General features: G+C 39.4%; 1 protein-coding gene across 15 annotated transcripts in view; it reads left to right on the top strand.

Annotated features, from left to right (window-relative positions):
- The window catches only part of CADPS (calcium dependent secretion activator), a 473,986-nt gene that overhangs the window by 373,626 nt on the left and 77,133 nt on the right, over positions 1-23,227 (top strand). For 6 of the 15 annotated variants that reach the window (XM_074404479.1, XM_074404480.1, XM_039477481.2 and 3 more), the window contains 6 exons: positions 4,775-4,795; positions 6,038-6,194; positions 6,963-7,104; positions 14,138-14,284; positions 17,572-17,727; positions 22,294-22,441. In XM_074404479.1, coding sequence (XP_074260580.1) covers positions 4,775-4,795; positions 6,038-6,194; positions 6,963-7,104; positions 14,138-14,284; positions 17,572-17,727; positions 22,294-22,441 — 771 coding nt within the window. The remainder of the gene's footprint in view (positions 1-4,774; positions 4,796-6,037; positions 6,195-6,962; positions 7,105-14,137; positions 14,285-17,571; positions 17,728-22,293; positions 22,442-23,227) is intronic. The other 9 variants (XM_074404483.1, XM_074404482.1, XM_074404485.1 and 6 more) reach the window with 3 other exon arrangements.

The raw sequence follows: 23,227 nt of genomic DNA, 5'->3' as shown, positions 1-23,227 counted from the left end.
CCTCTTTCTCTACATTCAGATTTACAGCAAAGGGGAAAAATTACATTTCCTAAAAGTAGTTTCTCAAGCAGCTAAAATGATCATTCCATGACTAAATGGAAATTACCAGTATAGTTAAATAATATATAATACACCATAAATCCAACCATCCCGACTAATGCCTGATTACATATTTAAATTTCCTCCCTGTTTTTCTACTATTTTATTCAATCTTGGCTGATCGTGGCAGGGGAAAGAGGTATGTGACTCAACCAAATGAACCAGCCACCTGCTGTCATACTTTGTGCATGCCCTTACAATACATGTCTTCTAATGGGACTTTTCCTAGTGCTCCTGCTTTCTAACACTGCCCCAAGGAATGTAACAGCAACTTCCAGTGGACTGCTTGTGAAATGGACCCTCCACAGCAGGGTCAATGTGGGTGATTCTCTTGTGCGTGCATGAAGCAATTGATATACTTAACAATGACTGCAGTTACATCCCAACAGAACGCCTCCTACCTGCCTTGATTCTGTCCTTAGCCTGGTGTAGTTTCCTATGTCTGTCTGTACTTACCTTTATTACAGCAGATGAGTACCAAACTTAGTAACCAGTAGCTTACCGGAGTGATACTAATCTTCCTCAACAACTGTCTCTATGTGAATCATATATACAGTATTTATATATAGAGAGAGTGCTGAAGAATTTTTCCCTGAAAACCCCTCAAAGAATGGGGGTAAGACCCCTTGAGGCAGGTAGAACTAACTCATACAGCATCTATCAGCAACGCACAGCCATGAGTGATAAGGAAAGGCAAATCATAACCCTCAAACATGTAAACTTAGGACTGACTTGTAAGGGCATAAAATTCAGTGGGGTTAGAATATTTTTTCTATGCTATCCTATAGGAGGTTCTTTTCAGATTGCCGGCATCTGGGGTTCCAGTGATGGTGTGTTCTTCCCAGGGGTCTTCAAAGTCATCTCCAGAGGCATAGAGGGGCTCCAGCCTGCCCTCCTCTGATCTGAGTGGTTGAGACTCTTCCCATGATGCTGGACCAAACCCACACATTCTCGAAGACCTAGATACAAAGAGGACAGTTTTCTCAGTCACAGTTGTGCTTTTAAGTGAATCATAGAAGACAAAACATGACAGATACACTTGATTTATAATCAGGTTATTTTTGGAGGCTGCTACAGGCTAAGAAAGGATGTGTATTTGTCTAAATTACTCAAAAGAAACACCAAAGGAGGGCTTATATGCTAACGAAGTCACTTGCTTTTCCAAAAAACACTTTTTCACTGTTAATCCATATCCTAAACTGCCCTAATTACCATCATCACAAAACATTTTAATCTTATATATTCAAAAGCCATTCAAAGTAAATAAATAGGGTAGACATCAACTCAATTCTGTTCCCATGACCAACTTTAAAACCTAATAATGAAAACTTGAGCATACTTCAGAGCATGTGAGACCAAATTTTCTTTTAGATACATGTACATGATTCTTTCCATAGTTAGTCATTTTACCCAATCACAAAATTTTCTCCATTAATCAAAAGCTACCTAGTGAGCATCTTCTATCTGCTGAGCACTGAAGCAACTACCTTGCTGCTTTTTGAAAGACAACCAGGCATAAGGCAGGCTGTCCTTCAAGCAATAGAATGCAGAGTGTCTGGAGCTAGGCTCTGTACCAGAGAAGTCTGGCTTTGAATCCCAGCTTTGCCTCTTCTCTTCCAAGATAACTTCTCTTATCCTGCAAAGTGGAAATAACAATAGATGGTCATCGTTGGGGTGGAAAGCCATGCTCAGTAAAGCATCTGGTGTTATTCCTGGCACACAGCACTCCACAGAGTTTGGCTCTTGTGTTATTAGGATCAAAAATTGCCAAGAATTTGTTCCTAATAACACAAATATAAGAATATCTGATTATCAAAGTGACAAAACCTATGTGAAAAGTACCAAATGAACAGAATAGACAATGTGTTGAGAGTGGATTCATTTCAAGGTAGAGTGGGCCAGAAAGGCACTACTACCGGTTCCCAACTTTCACTTACAGATTGCATTCACATGGACAGCTCTTAAAAATTCACATCTCCATGCCTTGCCCAGCTCAATTTATTGGAATCTTCCAGGGAGGTGTTGAGCATGGGTAATTTTTTAAAGCTGCCCAGGTGATTCCAGTGTACAACCAGGGTCAAGACTGGCTGGAGTACAGGGGAAGAGGTGGCATTAGCTCTGGCACACTAAACATGGGGTTTTTGTTCCCCAAAAGATAAAGTAAGACAATTTTTTTCTACCCATCAGTACTCGCTACCATATTCTCTGGGTGTTCAGTAAAGTTAAAAAAAAATTTTTTTTTTTTAAAAACAACACTAAATCCTAAGCTTGGATCTTGGCTGTGTGGCCATGCTGTTTGGTGGTACCACGCAAATCAAAGTGAGAAGTAGGCTTGCCTCCTCCACCTAAAAAAAACAATAATCCTTAAAGACATTTTTAATTCCAAGATAAAGTAATTAAATGTCCCAAGAAAAGAAATCTCACCAGCTAAGAATATATCCTATGTACACACATGCAGTATATGACAGCAGTAGTCACATTTATCTCTTAATTGCAGTTTAACTCTGTTTCCAGAGCCTAATCTATACACACACACACACACACACACACACACACACACACACACACAAATTATGCCTTCATATATGGTTGCTACACCTTCCCAATCTCTCTCTATGTATACGTATGTATATGTATATATGTATTGTGGTATATAGAGGAGTACATATATACATGTTAGTTTGTGTGCAAAATGTGCAGTGCGTTTGATGTAGACTGTACCCCTAAAGCACACATCTTTGTCTTTAAATAATAAGAATCTCTGGGTAAGTATTTAGAAGCCAAAGTATAACTCCTTATTCTCCTTATTATCTTTGGAAAAGGTTTATTAGACTTTAGATGCTCACAAACGTGAGTTAGCTCAAGTACAAAAATAGCATTCACCCGTATGAGCAAGCATGAAATAAATATTTAAGCCTGGTCTTTCCCAGCCCAGTCACACAGACTCTACTCATTTAATTGGAATGACACTTTGGCTTTCTGGTTGTTACTGCCCTTGCTAGAATCATTTTCTCCTTCTTGGAGAGTCAGGTTTGATTATAAGGTTTGGAAAAGAATTCCCTTGAATGTACAAAAATCGCTCTGGTCCTCACTGCCACAGTTCCCAAATTTAAATTCTTTTGGTTCACAACATCCTTAAACTGTTCCACTAGACTCTAATAGCAATGATTCATATCACAGTAGTTATTGTTCTTTGTAAGGCTATTAATAGCTAAATGATTATTAATGCAAGGATGTTAGATATTTGCTCAATAATATATTAAATAACTAAGTTCTCTAAAGATCATAGAAGTGGCACTTCTTATGACCTCTGGTTTACAACTTTTAAGTAAAGAAGCTGGTAAGAGGCCAGTGCTGTGGCTCACATCTGTAATCCCAGCACTTTGGAAGGCTGAAGCAGGCGGACCACCTGAGACCAGGAGTTTGAGACCAGCCTGGCCAATGTGGTGAAACCCTGCCTCTACTAAAAGTAAAAATAAAAATAAAATTACCTGGGAGTGGAGGTGGGTGCCTGTAATTCCAGCTACGGAGATTGAGGCAGGAGAATAGCTTGAACTTGGAAGGCAGAGGTTGCAGGGAGGCAGTGAGCCAGGATTGTGCTATTGCTCTCCAGCCTGAGTAACAAGAGCGAAACTCCGTCTCAAAAAAAAAAAATACTGATAAGAGCCAAGTATGAGGTTGGGTTAAAGAGCTTTTAATTTCAAACATTTGAACTTGGTTTTTTTGTTGTTGTTGTTGTTTTTCCTGTCATTCTAGGGCAAATTGTGTCTGGGAAGGCAACTCAATCTTCCCAGTAACTTTTCTTGGATTCACCCCAAAGATGTAAAGTTAGTCCAATAACTAAAGAATGAGCACTAGCCAACATTTAGTGTACCTTTGTGAATTTTTCAAATATTTGGGATGAGGATTGATGAGAGGCAGCCCTCCATATGGGAGTGGAGATGGAACTTCATCTAGAAAGTTCTAGGACTTAAATGATCTCTGTCTAAAAAGCTGGTGGCTGGGAAAGTTCTGGGGGTGGCGTGGAGGGTTTCTTTCTCTACTGGATGTAGCTAGGTAGTCAGTGGCTTAAGCCCTAAACTCCAGGGCTTTCATCTGCAGGTGGTAAAACTACAATAAAACCTCATCGGTTCAGATCCAAATACTTGGAATCTGTTGACAATTCGATTGCAGATGTGACTCTTAATTTTTCTCATGTAATATATTTGACTTGATCTCAACTTTCTCAGGAAATTCTAAAGACTGTTCTTACAAGTTAGAGGAATCCAATACCCTTTTTCCGTCCTAGGATCTACAAAATTAAATCTACTGTTTCTTGGACTTCAATTTATAAGTCAACTTATCTATAATTACTAGATGCTAAAAAAAAAAAAAAAAAAAAAAAAGCTTTTACACTTACACATTAATATAACTAATGTAGACTTCATGAATACTTTTTTACTTTAGTGTCCCATTATAGGCTGCACTCAAAAACAGTAAAAGGATGCCTCTTTTTAGAAAGCCCAATAAGTTAGGCTTTTTTTGCTGACAGGCCAGCATCTCCCCTCTCCCATTACTCTGAATCAGTGAGGTTTTACTGTAAATTAAAATGGAAACAGCAGGTGTCTATTTCCAGCCAAGCCAACCTTGCAGAACCGTCCATGACTTGATTTTTTTCATTTAATTTGCAAACCAGCCACATGTTGATAAAGGAGAAGTAAGTAAAATGAAATCTCATGAAAGAAGAGAGGTGGACCTTTATTCTGCCTCCTAGTGGCTGTTAGAATATCCCTCTAATAACTAATAGATCACAGAAGAGCTTGGCCATTGAACAAACCCTTTCATTAATGGAATTATTTCCATAATCATCTTTCATATTTTGAAATGCCTTCGCATCTTTTTTTCTTTTTTTCTTTTCTTTTTTCTTTTTTTTTTTTTCTTTTTTTTTTTTGTGAATGCTCCGGAAAGTGTTTCCAATGTAAATACTTTGCGGCATTGAATGGGGAGGTGGGGGACCAGAAGGGGCTGGCAATTTGTTTTTGTTTTTCTGCTGTCTTTGAAATCGGCAAAACAGGGCCTGTTGACACTGCCACTCATTCTGCATGCTCCCTGCCAGAAATGATTAGTCAACATGCATGCATGCCTTTGAATTGAATTCACATCTGGCCCAGTCTGATGTGAATGTCACCCCTGAGACCCTGCACAATGATTTCCAAGGGCCCATGTGCATGAAAATGAGTTACTTCACTGATATTTTTTGGTTTTCAATGTACATATGTGTCCAACCCCCAGAAAAATAAGTCCTAATCTTACTCAGTGTTTTCTAGCCTAAGCCTGATGTTTCCTCCAGACTGGATACACAACCAAAGGCTCCTTGCTTAAAAGATATCAACTCTAAAGTTTTGTGACAATTGCAACAATGGTTTTCTTGGACTTAGTATGAAATGGGAGTAACATTTCAATGTGTAGAGAAACATGAGTTTTTGAGTTTTTGTATGAGACCATAGACAAGCCCCAGATATGCAGATATAAGTGAACAATAATTTCAAATTTTCAAGTTAGACCAGCAGAAAACCCATAAACACAGTGAAGAAACTCCCAGATTTTAATACCTTAGAGCAAGAACTAGCCAACAATGATGACAAAGAGCATGACTCAAAACATACTGAATTATTGTAAATTGAACAGAAGTTCCACGTCTGTCATTTCTACTGCAGCATCCTCTGACCCACATGTCAGAATAAAGGCTCTCTATGGCAGGCCTGGAATCACACAAAGCACTGCCTTAGACACTCAGAGGCCCAATTGTATCCAAAATTCTGTTCTCTTTACAATAAAATTACCAAACCCTGCTGGATGCGCCATTAATTTTCAACAGTGAGGGCTTGAGTTCACATCTCATGTCCAAGAAAGAAGCTCATCACCTCTTTGTCTATTGTTTTTCTGCCAAATTTCAAAGGCCTTTGCGTGGTGGTCAGATTTAATGGTGGAGCATGCGGAGACGTTCCTGTCACTCTTTGCAGTAGACATGGATGCAGCATTAGAGGTGCAACCCCCAGACACATGGGACAGTTTTCCACTGTTTCAGCTGCTGAATGATTTTCTCCGTACTGACTGTATGTATCATCTTTGACTATTTGACTTTCCTAAGTAGTGTGCAGATAAACAGATTGCTAAGATGTGTTTATTCCAAGCAGACTACAGGCTTAACATAGCTCTTCATGGTTTTATTATTACTAACTCCACCTCCCAAAAAAGAAACATACAGCCGAAGGATATTCCCTTTCTTCCAAAAAGTGTCCTGTTCTAGGGACGCTCTCTCTTAACTAGACAGAAGTACCTGAGAGTACTGTGAGAAGAGATGTCCATTTTTTGTGTTTTAGTGGCTCTCAAACTAATTAACCTCTACATATTTTGTGATTTTTATCAAAAGATGTGTTATAGACAGAAAACAATTTCCAACTGAGTAACATGTCAAGCATTTCAGAGTATTTTATACTGACAACAGCCATAAAATAGACCTTCCTCCCCAGAGAGGGTGATGAAGGAGGGGAGAGTATAAGCAGTGTTCTTTCTTCCTGATAACTTAATGGGAGAAAGGGAAGTGGCTGCAAGGAAAATAGGAAAAAACGGTGTGGATTGTTGTTTTTGTTGTTTCTTAAAGCAGCATGATCATTTTTCCTTTTAGAAGATCAATGCAAAGGGGTAAAGTGTTTTTGAGTTTCATTTCAATGCTTTGTATGTACTTTTTTCCTTCTCTTTTTGGCTTCCTTAGAAGCAATATATTTAATGTAGAAGACAATCAGTCATCTCTGTGTGTGTGTGTGTTGTACATTGATAAAGTAGCTCTGGGTTCTTAACAACCTTTTGCTTATCTGTTCTAGATAATTTGTGCAATGGAAAATTTCACAAACACCTGCAAGACCTGTTTGCCCCACTTGTTGTTAGATATGTGGATCTGATGGAGTCCTCAATTGCACAATCCATTCACAGGGGCTTTGAGCGGGAGTCATGGGAACCAGTCAAGTAAGGAAACCTTTTTTGATACCATTGGAGTTTGGGTATAAATGGCTGGAGAGTCATACAGAAATGGAATAATGGTGTCATATGAGTCTCATTGTTAGTATGGATGGAGAGAAACACCATACATTTCTTCTACTCTAGTGCTCATAGCTTCCTTGCCCAAATGGCAGGAGGGTGGGGGGTGGAAGGGGTAGGCAGGATGCAGGAAAAGGTTGAAAATGTTTTATGAAATGAAATCTTTGTTTTATTGCACAAGATAAATAAGGAAGAAGGTATATAAACTTGGCTGTGACATTTGTGTGGTGTGTCTTATTCCAATGGTATTATCTCTAGGAATCCGTGTTTGCCAGACTTTTTTCAGTAGGGTTCTAGGCAGGAAGGTCAGCAAACTTTTTCTATACAAAGCCAGATCGTAAATATTTAGGCTTTTGGAACCACACAATTGCTGTCACAACAACTCAACTCTGTCACTGTAGCATGAAAGCAGTCATAGGCAATATGTAAAAGAACTGTGTTCCAATAAAACTTTATTAACAAAACATGGCCATAGTTTACCATTCCCTGTTCTAGGCCTTTTAGATGCACCTTTTAAAAAGATCTCTATGGCCAAGCATGTTTAGGAAACACTGCATATCCCACTAGCATTTTGTGTAACTGTGTTTAACCTCGATTTTCCTAAATGTATTTGACCACAGAGTGCTTTTTAAAAAATGGGACATATACCCTGCAGGATAAATTATGGGAAATATTGTGGGTTGCAAGTTTGTCAGTTTCCACAAATGTTTGGCAAATTTTCAATCTTATTTGAAAATGTTTGGCAGGCTTGGTGCCACCTCCACTCCCCAGCCGGGAAGAGGGTTTGACTCGAGGCTCCAGAGGGTCAGTCTCAGACTCCCCTTTCTGGAAAAAATACAGATTCCTATATGGAGAGTTTCATGGTTATGGTTTGATGGTTTGAAAAGCTCCAGTAAAGCCTAGTGTTGGATTTTCCCTGTTCGATTCTTTTTTTTTTTTTTTTTTTAAGGAAATCATTTTGTTCATGCTAGTCTTTTATGTCTTTGTGATGCCGCAAACAGTATAGAGCAAAGTAGAGAGATGTTACAAGCACATTTTAGGAACTCCGGAAAAAATATTCATGAGGCTGTTCCTCAGTTTGGAAGCCTTTACTTGCAGCCTGCTTTTAGGCAGTTTTCTGAACTAAGACCCTCCTCTAATGTTATACTGTGTAAGACTCTCACTGATAAAGTAATGCAAAATAGGTTTTTCTGCCCCCTTCCACATCTGAGCCCTGAGCCACAAGAGAAGTTTCCCTACTGTGAGCAAGTTAATAAGCAGTAGCTCTTCCTTTGTAAACACCAAGAAATTTAAAATTTAGTTTATTATTCTCAAGTTTATAACAGTCTCCTAATATGGCCCTACTGACTTTTAACTCATGACGGTAGAACTGGGTCCCTTAATGGTAAAGCATTAATGAGAGACTAGTTTTTTAAATGCTCAATATAATCAAGACAGTTGTGCTGGAGAATAGCTATTAAGAGGAAAAGGTTAAAATGAGTAATATTTACATTTTAAAATAGTAATGGTCTTGAAATAACATTTACTTACTTGCATTTAAATGCGGAGACTGTTATAGCTAACACACATGGAAGAGAATGATTGGTATCCTTCACTGTTCCTTGAAGAGCCCTACATTTAGTGCCCCATCTTCCATTTACTAGCAGAAGTCAAGGGTTTGAACCTCTGTGAACTTCCTTGCTCCTCTGCCAAACTGGAGTTTTAAAAATGTTCCCAGCCAGTGTCTGAGAATTGTTATGAAACCTTGTGATAATGTCACTAAGTCATTTTATAATGTGTTAAATTTCTCAAAAGTCAAAATACATGACTGCTACTGCTGCCTCTTTAGGGACGTTAAATTATCTTAATACTATCAGAAATATAGACTCAAAGTCATCTCCACACCTGGAAGTCTTTGTCTAGGAATGCTTTCTTGGGAATTTTTTTACCAATTAAAAAAATAAAATCTGAACTCTTGCATGGGCAATTGAAAGGTCTGCAAATTGTGAATAAAGGAATAGTACTTGTGAATAAGAACCTGAGAATTATGCAGATATGTGTGTGTGTATTTAGTAGTTTTTTTGCTATCTAAAACTGTGCCATTAGTGAATATGATTATGGTTTGTTCAATTCATGCTTAATAGTATATGCCTTTCAGAGTATGTGGAGATCTTTAAAAGTGCCAACTAAGGGCTGGGTGTGGTGGTTCATACTTGTAATCCCAACACTTTGGGAGGCTGAGATGAGAGAATCGCTTGAGGCCAGGAGTTCAAGAACAGCCTGGGCAACATAGCCAGACCCCAGTCTCTACAAAATAAAAAAAGTAGCCAGACATGGTGGTGCAGCATGTAGTCCAAGCTACTCAGGAGGCTGAGGTGGGAGGATTGCTTGAACCCAGGAGTTCAAGGTTACAGTGAGCCATGATCCTACCACTGTACTCCAACCTGGGTGACAGGGTGAGACCCTATGTCTTTGAAAACAAACAAACAAAAACAGTGCCAACTAAAATATAAGCTAAATTAGTTTTTTAAAACCACACACATTTTATTAGCCAGTTTTAAAACAGAGTGTATATGTCAAGGGACAGCTTTGCAGAATGGAATAAAATGAAGTGTAAAAAGGAGCTTGGACACATGTTATGTTTTAGGAGGAGTGAGTCTCTCCGTGCTTCCTACCATGTGAATAGAAACAAAATGTGAACTTCCATCTGACCACTTACTGGAGGGTTGATGAAGAAGCAGATTCATTTCTCTTGGATTTTTTTTTCCAAGTGAAGAATGATCTTTTTGGAATACTTCTCATCAAGCTCATCCTAAAACAAGAAGCTAACTTAGGTAAACAGATTTAGTTGGTTTAGTCTTTTCAGTTTCTACCACATGATCTTCCAATACACACACACACGCACGCACGCACGCACACACTCACACAGCCTTTCTCTCAAATGATGGTTATCCTCAAGTACCTTGGGCCACCAAGTTTTCTGAGTTGAGATCCTCCCTCAGTTCACCTCCCTGAGGCTCAGTATCCTACTTTGCCAAATAAGGACTTTGAACAACCAAAGTTTTTCCAGTGCTAACATTTCTGAAAATACCACTCTCATAGTCAGACACATATACACATTTGATCATCACTGCCTTCCTAACACCTACAGTAGTGCCTGGAACATAACAGGTGCTTAGTAAATGTTTGTTGATTAATTACCATATTTGTTCAAGAACCGACACAGGCTAAAAATTGTAAGGATGTCATGGGAAAACTATCGGGATGTTTCCTCAAATGAGGATTTCAATCTAGTTGGGTCTGAGCAACATACACACAAGAAAAATGACTTTATGAAATGTCAAAATTATGAAAAAAAGAAAAAGTGACTTTAAATATTTACCAATGTACAATTTACAAATAACATAAGGAAAATTTGTAAGAACATAGAGTAGAGGGGAATAAATTTCCACTAAGTGGTCATGAAAAACATAGCTTGAGAGCAAGATTTCAAAAGGGGTAGGGATGCTGGGAAAGATGATGTACAAAGGTAGGGATATGAGGGAGGGAGAGCATGCCAACGCAGAGTTTTCACCAGCATGGATTATGATGGAGGCAAGCTGTAAAGTTGGAGAGATGTTTGGGAGGTTCTAAAGTCCCGTGGAGTTTGGAATGTTTTTTCTGTAGGTGATATATTCTCAGTGTGGGCTTCACAGCCCTTAAGTTGGTGAAAATTGACTCGGGCTGGAGGGTGGCACTTATAAACATCTTACTCTTTTTATTTATAAAGCACAGATCTACACATAATACATAAAAAGGTATTCTATATATCTGTGGTATTAAATTTTCATGGAGAAGGAAGTTTATGGGCAGGGTGATAGTGAGTAAAAGATTGTGACATAAGATATTAGAGAGTGCCCCTGCCCCAAAGTAGGGATTAGACCTAAGAACGAACACTGGGAGGGACTTCAGAGCTCAGAGCACTCAGAGAAGACAAGATGTACTACATATATGCATTCAACAATGGACTCGTAAAAGTAGGAAGCATTTTGTATCTTAAATCCAAGCCCATTCATAAATCTAAAGCCAAAATCTTTGAGAAAAACACAACTACGTCCCTTCTGCATGGAGGCAGTGTCTTGATTAGATTCCGTTCTAGAAAGTAGAAGTGACTTCACCTCCACTCATTTCCATCCTTAGATGTGATGAGACAGGCACACACCTGTGACATTCATCCATGTAAGAGTGAGTAGATGAGAATGTTTCTAAACCATCCAGGGACGGGTCCTTTGACTTAAATGGAAGCTATTCTTTTTCAAGAATAGCTTGAATGAAAGAGTCTACATTTTTAGTGTATATAAGTTGTTAGAATTGCAATTCACACTTCTTGTACTATCCAGAGATACCTAATTATGATTCTCTCAAAGAGGCATGGCTAACTTGTTTTAAGGTAGCTGCTGAAAGGGCCCTCTTTAAAGTAATAATTCATTAGAGTCATCAGCAGTTCCAGGAGCCTGATTGGAACTAAGTGCTACTTGAAAACTTCCCCTTTTCACATGTATATTAGTAAAATATGAAGCTTGGAGTTACCTCCTTGATTATTTATGTTATTAATATCCAAATGAAATATTAGTAACCCTAGTAATACACCACATCATTTTGCTAAGAGCAGAAATATCAAGCATGTTTTATCCTTTTAAAAGTAGAGCATTATAAAATGTCACATGAAGGAAATGTTTCTATGAGTCCAGTGCAGTAGTCCAGCTGAAATGTCAGATTTTACAAATACAATGTTTTGATTAATATAAGTACTTTTTTATTTTTGTGTGCAAAATGAAGCTCGCTTCTAATCTGTGTACCTGCCACCCGCTAATATGTTTAAATTAAATTGCTTTTGCATACATTTGTATGTTATTCACTCCTAGCTACTTTTAATTTGCTCAGAATTGACATTTTAACTTTCCAGGCTGCCATCTCTAAGATCTTCTAATTCCTTGATCATTATTCAGTGTGTGTATCATTTAATGATCACATTTGCTTATATAGGCTTACACATGTCTCAGTGGAAATCGCCAACGGTTTTGTTATATGGCAGTGTTTAAGACTGAGAGCCACCAGGGACTGAATTAAAAGGCAGATTCCCCAGTTAAACAGAGACACATGAAAGGAAAAGTTCCATTTTTCCTTCTATTTAACAGTCATGTAGTTAATCTTTCTTGACCATTTGCACAAGAGCACCCTTTAGTTTCAAGTAGAGATGTATAATTGGCTTTCCCAAAATGTGAGGTGTACAGGACAAATCTGTGAGACACCTGTTTCCCTTAAGGAAGAGAATTTTGCATTCTAGGTTTTTCAGTCTATGAGCTGGGGCTGTATTGCCTTTGTGAAAGAATAGTCTGTTTCTAGAAGCAGAAAGGCATCCAGGTGATCCTCAGGGTCCAGAATTTCTGACTTAGCAAGAGACATGTACCCACCCCCTCCTCCATTCTCCCTTTCTCCTACCCCCTACTCCCCCACTCTCCTACTCCCCCACTCCACCCGCCCCCCACCCCCACCCAAGCAAGCCCAGAGGCAGCTCCAGCTCTTGCAGGAGTCCTGTTAGTCAAACACAGCTTGCCCAGGGCAGGGCTGCTTTGGCAAAACTTGCTCTTCTCCTGCAAGATCCAAAAAGAGAACCTCAAGTCTTTTGCCAAAGTGCTGTCAACTTCACTTAAACAGGAAGGCTCCTCTCAGATGCAGAGTTAGGCTGGGCTCTACCGTGCCAGTGACTTTGGCTGGATGGAACACCCTTAAAATGCCACTGCTGAGACACACGGTGCCAGCTTGTGGAGCCGTGTATGACACAGTCCTTCCAAAGAAATACAGTTGATTCAAGTTGCGGGTTTTGTTTTGTTTTATTTTCTCTCTCTACTTATAAAGCCATCCATCTCTCATCCTTAACATTATTAGTTGATCCATCTTTGTCCAAAAACAAAAGGCTGGTACGAGGTAACATTTTTAACTTTTTCATCACTTTTAACTTATTTTAACTTTTTACAAAAAATACACAGCTTGATTACTTTTCACAAATTGAACACACACCGCATGTAAGCCGTCACACAGATCAGGAAGTAGAACTTCCTCAGAAGCCCCTGTCATGCTTTCTCCCACTTTCTATCCCACCTCCAAGGGTAACTATTATGCTATGAAGCCACATTTTAAATCCACTTTTGGTCAAAGAGTCTAATACAAGAGCTGAATTTGGGATTATTTTCATTCCCTTGGTGTCTATTTCTGTGTGTAAACATTCCTGCATTTGTATTGAACTTAGTTTGGGAAAGTTTCTATTTTCTTTAAATATATAAAACTATTCAAATCTGATCCTTCTTAATACAATTTCTAAATTTCACCATCATCAACTGACACCTCATTGCCCATATACCTGTCTTTAGAAGTAGTAGTTGGAAAGAATCTGGTTCCGGTACATCGCCATTATGTGTGCCTCCAAGTGGGTGAACTTCCTACTCTATTTTGTACCTAACATCTGATTGAGAAATATGCCTCCATCAACAATAATTTGTTTCAAAAATAAGAAAATTGAAGCACTTCACCATTTCTATCAATCTCAGTACCTTCACAGCAACCCCAGCCCCAGACACACCAAGAATTCCAGGAACTTCACGTTCTTAGCATGAGAAAAGTTCTAGATGCTTATGGCAATGGATAAGGAAACCAAAGGCCCCTTCCAAAGGCATGTGATCATTGTGTATGGGTGCTCTGCAAGTGTCCGCACTTTTAAGTCACTGTGTGGTTAATTTTTTTCCATTAACTTTTGTCATTTCTCTGGATACAGAGCCCCATCACGGCTTCCCATCTGTAAGCTGCTTTCTCAAGTGTGTCGCTTGAGTTTTTGCTGTTGTCTTGCTGTGGATTTCGTCGGTTTATTTACAATTGTCATGTGCCTCTGCTACATCTGCATTGTCACTGTGATGGTATTTTTTCTTTCTGTCTGTTTCTTCCACAGGAGTTTAACCAGTAACCTACCCAATGTGAACCTACCCAATGTGAACCTTCCCAAAGTACCAAATCTACCAGTTAACATCCCTCTAGGCATCCCACAAATGCCTACTTTTTCGGCACCGTCATGGATGGCTGCTATATATGATGCGGAGTGTGTATTCAGTTCACATTAGATCTCATTTAAATTTAAGTGATCTTGGCATGGATATGTATTGTTTATTTCTATACATCCTATATAACAGAGATGGAGATGGATAATTAGACATATTTTGCTGATCATAGAGACAATATTGTTTATTTCTGGCATGCATCATGTTTGTAAGATGTTTGCTATATATACAGCACTAACAATTTGTCTTACGCCCACTGAATGCTGGAGGACTATGTTTCACTTCCTGAATTCTTTTGCAAAAGGATTCTACCCTTTTTGGCAGGTGACATGACTTGAGGAGCTAGACATCCAAAAATAGTTGAGGAAACCTCTTTTATGGGCTGGCCAGTCATCTCTGGCCTGATCCAAATCTGAGAGGGAAGCACACCTACCTAGAATCTGGGGTGTTTTCTTTTTAAATAAAAATAAAAAATTCCTAGAGAATGTTTAAACCATAAAGCATATTTCTGGTGTCAGCAAATGGCAGGATATAGTAACAGTATGTTCAGGGCTAAATGAAAATTTCTGAATGGATCAAGCCTTAGTCATATAAATGTTATGTAAAAAATATATTATGTACTTTCCAAGGTCACAATACAATATGGTGCTTTGAGATCTAGGTAATGAGAAGTTCGCTGAGTCTCAAAACACAAGATTCAAACAACCATAAATAAATTTTGGGGGGTAGGGCTATGCTTTATACTCATCCACGTGAATGTCAGCATTGCATGGGCCACTTCTTGAAAGCCAGCAGTTTGGGAGAGTGAGGATTGATAAGCCATTTCTTCTAGCTTAGGAAATGAATCTTCTCTCCTGTTTTGTTAGCAAGAAGATCGAGCACCCCTAAATTCTACCTCAGGGAAATTAGAACCACGTGCATGATTTAATAAGTGAAATAAGGGTTAGTGATTCTATACCCTTCTTTGATCCTTTTCTTAGACCACAGCTAATTATAGGCCAGATAAGCTTTTTTTTTTTTAAAGAATAAATTGGCACATTTTCAAAGGGAAGTGTTATTATCAAAGGAATAAAAAATGTTCTGAAACTGGCAGTGATGTTTTGAAATCTCAAAATCACATTCATCAAGATGGCCCTCAACATTTTTATTTCTGTAGTAATCCAGGTGGAGGGCAGACCATTAAAATGACTGCTCTAACTGGCTCCTCCAAAGCTGCCTAATATTTTTACAACCTATTAATTGCTCACGACTTCACAATGAAATCATATGGTCAATGTGTCTGATTCTCTTTTAAAGGCAAATTAAAGCCTCCAAAAATTTATATCTGAAAAAATATTCTAAAAAAGAACACAAATCATATTCATGCTAAGATGACTGTATTAAAAAAAATTAGATTAGGTAGTATCTGTGAAAAATTTTTAAATATCAGATAGCTTCTCTTATCTTCCTCTGTGCATGCTCTGTGACACTGTTTTTGAAAAGATATGAATCAAGACATTGTAATAAAGCAGATAATGGTCTCCGTTCAATTAATTAAGGCATGAGTGGGAACACATTTTGGTAACTGCTCAGCAATCAAAATAATCTTGGTGCTATTGCCTTAACATTAACAGTTTATCTTAAAAATAAAAAAATATTCTTTTCCTCATGTCAAAACTTAATAATAAGCTCTTCAAAGAAAAAAAAAACCCTACAAGAATTTTTTGAAACTCTGAAACCAGATGGGTGTCAAAATGTTGTTGTAATAAATACCAATTATTGCATTCATATGTACTTAATGATTTAAAACATACAACCATGCAGTTCCAAAACGGGGCTTAGACTAGACAAAGTTGGGGTTTCTTTTTCCCAGGCATAGGTTGGGGTAGGGGGAAGGCTGAACCTTCACACAGGAACAACGCATTCCCCCGCTTCTGAACAATGCTCATGGCAGTATCTGAAAAGAAGGCGTGGATTCTCAATCACCCACCAGGAAATGCCTGATTCTATATCTTTTCATAATTCCGGTTTCTCCCTTTGCCACCTTTCATTTTAAAGGTGTGTTTCTATGTTACCTGCTCCTTCGTGTCAGATACATCTCCGTACTGACCTCAGACTGGTCCATCCTTGAAAACGTTACCTTGTTGGTCCAGGCCGTAGGCCCCCTCTCAGCATGTTTGGGCGTGTGCCCCCTCCCCGCCCTGCAGTAGCCGTGTATGCATTTATGCACTAGCTATATTTCTCTCTGAAGCATTAATTCAATGCAGCTGGCATCTGTCACAATAGAAACACCCACTCTCATCTGTTTCTATAGACGATGTCAGAACAAGTGGTAATGCATGGTGTGTTGGACATTTTATAAATTACTGTGTTAGCATTAGTGGTATGCGAGGAAGTGGGTGGGGGGGAGAATATCCCTCAGAGCTCCAAATAGGATTGTTACAAAAGAAACAGCCAGAGAAGGGCAAGAGGGTGAGAGACGGAGCATTTCTCATCCACAGGCTTTTTGTAGATGCCCCAGGTAAAAGTTTTTTAGACGTCATCGTACAGAAAGGCATCAAGACCAGTTTCCCCATCTGCACACAGGACTGGGTAAGATGGTGCAATGGTAAAAGAGCTCAGGTTTTGAGCCCTAAAGCATTGACAATATCACTTGGCCACTAAGTTCCCCTGCCCCGACTCACCTCATCCTGGTGAGGACCCTGCCTATGCAATGGGCTAGTCTATGAAAATTGGAACAGTAACCAAACTGAACTAGAATTTTGGATTCAAGGTATTCAGGTATACCCCTCTTGACCTGAGTCACCCTAATTTCTTTCCAGCTCTTCAAGAGAGAAAGCAGGTCCTCGCTCACCACTTTGTTAGCACTGTCCTTTTAAAACAAAAAGTCTTGTGCAATCTTCAAGAGGCCTCCACTCTGGAGGGGAGCTGGGGAAATGCATGAAACCCTGAATTTTAATAACTGCATGTTGCCATGTAGTTATTATCCGTTGAGACTTCTCTCTCTCCCCCTGGTTCGTGGCCTTCATCTGAATCATCACATGTGTTAATGTGGTTATTACCAAGAAGGCTGATTTTTACCATACACCATTCTCCTGGTTGTTATGGGGCAACACCTTCCCCAGACTTCTCACTGGTCTGGGGTAATTGGCTGAGCAAAGCGTACTAAGTCATGTATGGTAAAACTCAAAATCTGCCGGTGGAGACTCGCCCCCGCCTCCACCGCCAACACACATTGTTTTGTATGTTGAAGCTGCTGTTTGCCTTCTAGCCCCCAGTTGTCTCTGTGTTAGTTTTCGCAGAGCCTGAGGCCAGTGGGTGACTCGTTTTCTGATTTTTATCCTGCCAGTAATGGGTCAGGCACCTCGGAAGATCTGTTCTGGAAACTTGACGCGCTTCAGACCTTCATTCGGGACTTGCACTGGCCTGAAGAAGAGTTTGGAAAGCACCTGGAACAACGGCTGAAGTTGATGGCAAGTGACATGATCGAATCTTGTGTCAAAAGGTAAGCATAGGTGGCCGGACAGGTTCTGCACACCTTCCCCACCATACGCAGGCTCAGGGAAGGGTAGATGTCTGCTCTTTCAATTGGCTATAATTTGAAACTAATTGGAGATGGTGATTGCTTATCAAAGTCAGCTGGCGTAGTGGCTGTCAATGTCTAACTTTCATGCACCTGCCCTCTATCTGCCCAAACCCAAAATAATCTGGCTGCCGATTTTTTTCATGGTTGTTGGTTTTAAGAGGGAAAGATCCCTGTCCATTCTTATCTGTATCCCTGATACCTAGCAGTGTCTGGCACAAAACACTTCCCTGTAAGTATTTGTTAAATGTATGAATGTGTGCGTGAGTGGACAATTGGAAGGGAAAAAAAGAATGTGCAGTTCTGGAGCCAGCTTATCCGGTATAGGTAGCAGGAATCTAATGGTTTTCTAACAATGTGGATAGGGTCTCAGCATCATCATTCACTCCATATATAAAAGATGAGCATCTATATGGGCCAACTCGTAGTTGTCTTGAAAATCTAGCTGGATTTCAACAGGGGACATGAGACATTGAATATGCATTTTGCCCACACACAGATTCCCTGTGTGTTACTGTGTCTTTTAGGACTAGGATAGGAATGCTGCTCTTGAAGTTCCCAGGCAGACTGTTCTGAGAAGGTGAGGAGAAGAAAATGAAGACAATATTCATTCATTCAGCAGACATTATTTGAGCTCCTTCCATATGCCAGGCACAGGGCTAAGTTGTTGGCATACAATGAAGAATGAGAGACTGCATCCCTTTCCTCATGGAGTGTCTCTATATCAAATACAGAAATAAAATTCTTTTTTATTTTTTAAAAAATTTTATTTTATAAAAAATTCTTTTTTATAAATTTTTTTTTTCTTCACTGACTGAGGAACTTTACTTCAGTGATCTCTTCTGTGGTTTTGGTGCCATTTTGTAGAATGGGGAGTCCCCCCACCAAGACAGACATGATCTTTTCAGGATCTAGTATAAGCAAAAAGGTCTCTGTATTTGGTTGTGTTCACCATATCCTTGACTCTGATGACCAGGCTGAAAGCTCCCTGATAGACATCTCTTTTCCCTTCTAGACCCACACTGCAATTGGGATGGGTCATTAAAAATATAAACTAAAATATGTCACTTGTGTGCCTAAATCCCTTCTGTGACTTGCCCTGTGTCTGGAAAACAATGAAGATGCTAAAATTGCCCACACAATCCCTGGGGGTCCAGCCCTTCCCTCATATCCCACAGTGTTCCCACCACCCAGTTCTCCATCCCGTTGAGGATGCTCCAAGTACAGGGCGCTCCCAGGTCCGGAACCACACCCCACAGTTCCCATCCCCAAGCCTCAGTGTGCTGTTCCTGGTATTGTCTGCTGCAGCTCTTCCCCCCGCTAGTACCCCCTGATTCTCCAGGGCACGGCATTACTGTTGCTGTGACATCATCGTCATCACCCTGTCTACCCACAGATACACATCCAAGTTCTTTTCTAGTTCATAACTGTTCCATTATTTTTCCTCATTCAAAAAGAAAAATAGATCACAAGCAGCACAGGCTACTCCGAATCTCCAGATGTTATGTAGCTTGGTTGATGGATCAGTTGTGGGTGATGGGGGCTGGGTCTGCCTGGAAGTTCTCTGAATTTTTTATTTCATATGTTGGAAGAGGAAAAGTGAAGTAATATCATCAGAACTGGAAACCAAAAAAGCAAAAGGACAATGCAGTCCCAGGTAGGTGAACAGCATCTCGGTAGGAATTGAGAAAGGAACTGTGCAATGTGGAGAATCTGGGCAGGTGTTTGAGGCCACTTCCGGAAGCTTAAAGTTGTAGTGATCCAGATTTTTTTAGTATCACTCTTTTATTCTCACTCTTAGAACTGAAGGCAGGCATACTTCTCAAACTCAAGATCAAAATATTTCGTTAGGGTCTTTAATTCCACGGTCTCCTAGATAGCCTATATCAATTTTAGGAAAAGCAGTGCCAAACCATTTCATTAAAAAACCATGATGGCCAAACCATTTCATTAAAAAACTTTCTGCGTGATCTGTCCTAGGGGTGAAATGCATTACAGTGAAGGCTTACTAGTTTCTAATCTGTGCACATAATTGTACAGAAAGGCATGTGTCCTTCACTGAGAAGCCAGTATTCTGGGTAGGGAGTAAGAAATGGGAAGATGCTCAGAGAAAATGGAAAGATATGAGGATGTCACAGGCAGATAGGGACTCATATCCCTTACCATGCTGTAATCATGTCTTCATGGTTCAGAGACCTAAAGAGGGTGAGCTGCACAGGGGCAGGGAGTGGATCTTGTTCATGTGGAGCCCCTCACCCTCCCCAAGTCTCAGCATCATGCTTGGCACATAGTAGCTGTTAAGCAACCTTTTATTGACAGAAGTTGCTCCACTGCACATGTGTGGCTGCCTGGACTCTTAAATTTCCTGATGCCCCTTTTGAACTTAAGGCCCCATATATCAGCCCAAAAGCAGACAAGAGCAAAAATGGGTTGAAATCTCCTCAGACCTACAGATTCAGAGGACAGAGCAGGGAGGAGTTATTGGATGTTTTAATACTTAGAATCTGTATCAGACAAGCCTAGAACCCTTGTTTTTTTCAGTAGAACAGACTATATAACCCTTGTTCCAGGCCAACATAGTAAGGACATTGTTTTAGAGATATAAATATGCAATGCCAAAAAGTCAAGGTACTCCTCATGTTTCAGTGCTCAAGAAATTTAATTCATTAATTCGACAGACATTTGCAGAGCCTCTAGTCTAGTCTGTATCAGGTTACTTGTGCCGAACACAAAACAAGGCATGCTGTCTTTTGACCTCAAGGAGTCAGCTAAGTTAAAAAATGACCTCTCCTTTTCTGGCTTTCTGGTTCTATAGAGCCCTCTCAGTCATATTAATTTTGCATTCAGCTTCCTCTTTTCACAGCCCTGCACTCCAAGGGCTATGAACAGTTCTCCAGTGAAAACTGAAGACGATTACTTCATTGGAAGGGAGCAACTTAGCATTTCCATTTCTCAAATTGGGCCGGAACTGGCACACAAGCCTCAGAAGATCAGCACAGAGACCTGTCCAACCCAGTCCCCATCAGGCCTCCTTTTCACAAAACCGGCAAATGATGTATTTTCAGCATAGCTTAAAATGATCATCATGATTAGAAAGCTACTTCAGTGCACTGAGTCTTCAGAAGCCAAGATACACTTATCTTTAACATGATCATATAATATATAGGGGTGTTTTAAGGGTTTGGGTTTTTTAGTTTAGTTTTTTTTTTTTTTTTTCCTTAAGAACTGGGCTCCCAACCTTAGAAATTATACTTGGCTTCCCTGCATGCACTCAGGGTGTGTTAGCAAGCTGGCATCCTTTCCTGAGCTAACTAGCTGTGTGGTCCTCCTATGCACTGTTAGAAAACTGCTACAAATTTCTCTTAAAGCAACGCTTTCCTGGTGGCTGCATGATCTCCAGAACTTGACAGTGAACAATGCCAAAAAGATGCATCAGACAAATGGGGCTTTAATAAAGCCACTTACTAAGCAGGTGCTTTTCTTTAAAGATACCTGATGCTATCACCCACTTCCCTGAAACCTTTTAAAATATAACTAGGCCACTTTTACAATGCTAATATCAAGGATAAGATCTGACACCTGTTATTAGCAGCCGGCCATGTCAGGCTAGGCTTTTCCTATGAGTTGTTAGCACATTGCTGAGATCATAATTTGACCAACGTCAGAATTATATTACATTCAGATTTCACCATTACACAATTCTTGAATTTTCTATTATGCATATTAAACACACATATAAAATAGTTGTATATTATGCCATTTGAAATCATACAAATAGTATATTTTATTGCAAAATAATACATTGACATTGAAAACAAAACGTAGTGCAAGTCCCCCGGTACCACACCTCCTAATTTCACTCCCCTCCTCAAAGGTAGCCGTCTTTAACAGCTTGCTGTATTTCCTTTTTCTGTCCTTTAACACGCAAAAAGAATTTTTTTAGTCTTTAAAGCAAGGTAATAAACTTGCTGGATTTTCCATTTTTTTCTCTTTCAAAACCAGAAAGGGGGAAAAAAAACCCACAACAATAAATGTCATTTAAGATTTTTTTTTCCCACCACGAGGTTTTGAAAATTAGAAACTGCTTTGGTTTTTTTGTTTGTTTGTTTTATTAATGAAGTAATTCAAGGTAGGCAGTTGTCAATGTGAGAGAACTTACATATGCTATACTGCTATCATCGGGTTTTTGTGAATTCATTCATTCTCCTGCAATTAAGGTTCTCCTTAGCATGTAAACTATAGACAGAAATACGCCAAGCTACAGGTGTTCCGTGTACTGCTGAGAAAGGAAGGGTGTGCATGGCTGTCTCTGTGAATAGGCCTTCCTTAGTTGGGAAAGTCATTTCAAAGGGAGCACATGTGAAGTCATTGTGGACTGAAACTGATTATAGCCTTCAATTTTCTTTTTCACTGACCTCTCAGAAAATATCTCCTCCACCTGCTGCCTTCTGAACGCTGAATTGGTCTTTTCCTACTTTGTTTTAATAGAACCAGGATTGCATTTGAAGTTAAGCTGCAAAAAACCAGTCGATCAACAGATTTTCGAGTCCCACAGTCAATATGCACCATGTTTAATGTTATGGTTGATGCCAAAGCTCAATCAACAAAACTTTGCAGCATGGAAATGGGCCAAGAGGTAAAGAAAAAAAAAATACAGATTTTTTTTCCCCTCTTCATTGATCATGTAGAAGAAAACTTCACAAATTCCTTCCATCTACCCTAGTCTGCTCGTTTCAGAAAAATACTCTAACATTTGTGGATTAAGCCATGGATGAGTGTTCAGTATCTGTTTGTCAAGTAGATTTCTAAGGCATGTGCTGATGAGAATGTCAGTCACTTGGAAGTGATTCTTGGCTGGAGTTGGGGTGGCCATAAAGTTCCTCTAAGCTAAATGAAGTTTGACGACCTTATTTATTAGGCTGGTGTCTCTAACAGTTCTGTATTTGCCAGAGCGCAAATCATTTTCACATTTGAAGTGCTTTTTATCACTCTGAACATCTGGAGAGCAAGAGAGCCCTTTCTTGCATTAAGCAACTTCCAGGATGTATAACGTTAGATCACCCTGCTACCCAATCCCCAGCCAGCAGGTTTTGAATTTAAAAAAAAAAAAAAAAAATCGCAAATTTTCAATTTTTCTTAGATTGAATTGATCGTGAATCTTCCCTGACCAAAAGTTTAGTCCCTTGCTAAGTTTGCAATTCCAAAGCAGTATTTAAAATGTAAAGAAGGAGGAAACAGCAACTTGGGCTTGATTAAAGACTATCATGATCATTTTTCTCTGATGGCCTTAAGCCAGCTAGATATTCATATACCAATTTAGAATTAATTCAGAAGCATTTCTGGCAACTCTATGTTGTTGCCAATTGGCATAAATTGCTCCTAAATCAGATCTTTCGATACCAGCCTTACATGTTCAGAATTT

The sequence above is a fragment of the Saimiri boliviensis genome, chromosome 8 (genome assembly GCF_048565385.1).
Source record: "Saimiri boliviensis isolate mSaiBol1 chromosome 8, mSaiBol1.pri, whole genome shotgun sequence".
Lineage (NCBI taxonomy): Eukaryota > Metazoa > Chordata > Mammalia > Primates > Cebidae > Saimiri > Saimiri boliviensis.
The sequence above is the reverse complement of the archived record's forward strand: the minus strand, read 5'-3'. Positions and strand labels throughout refer to the sequence as shown.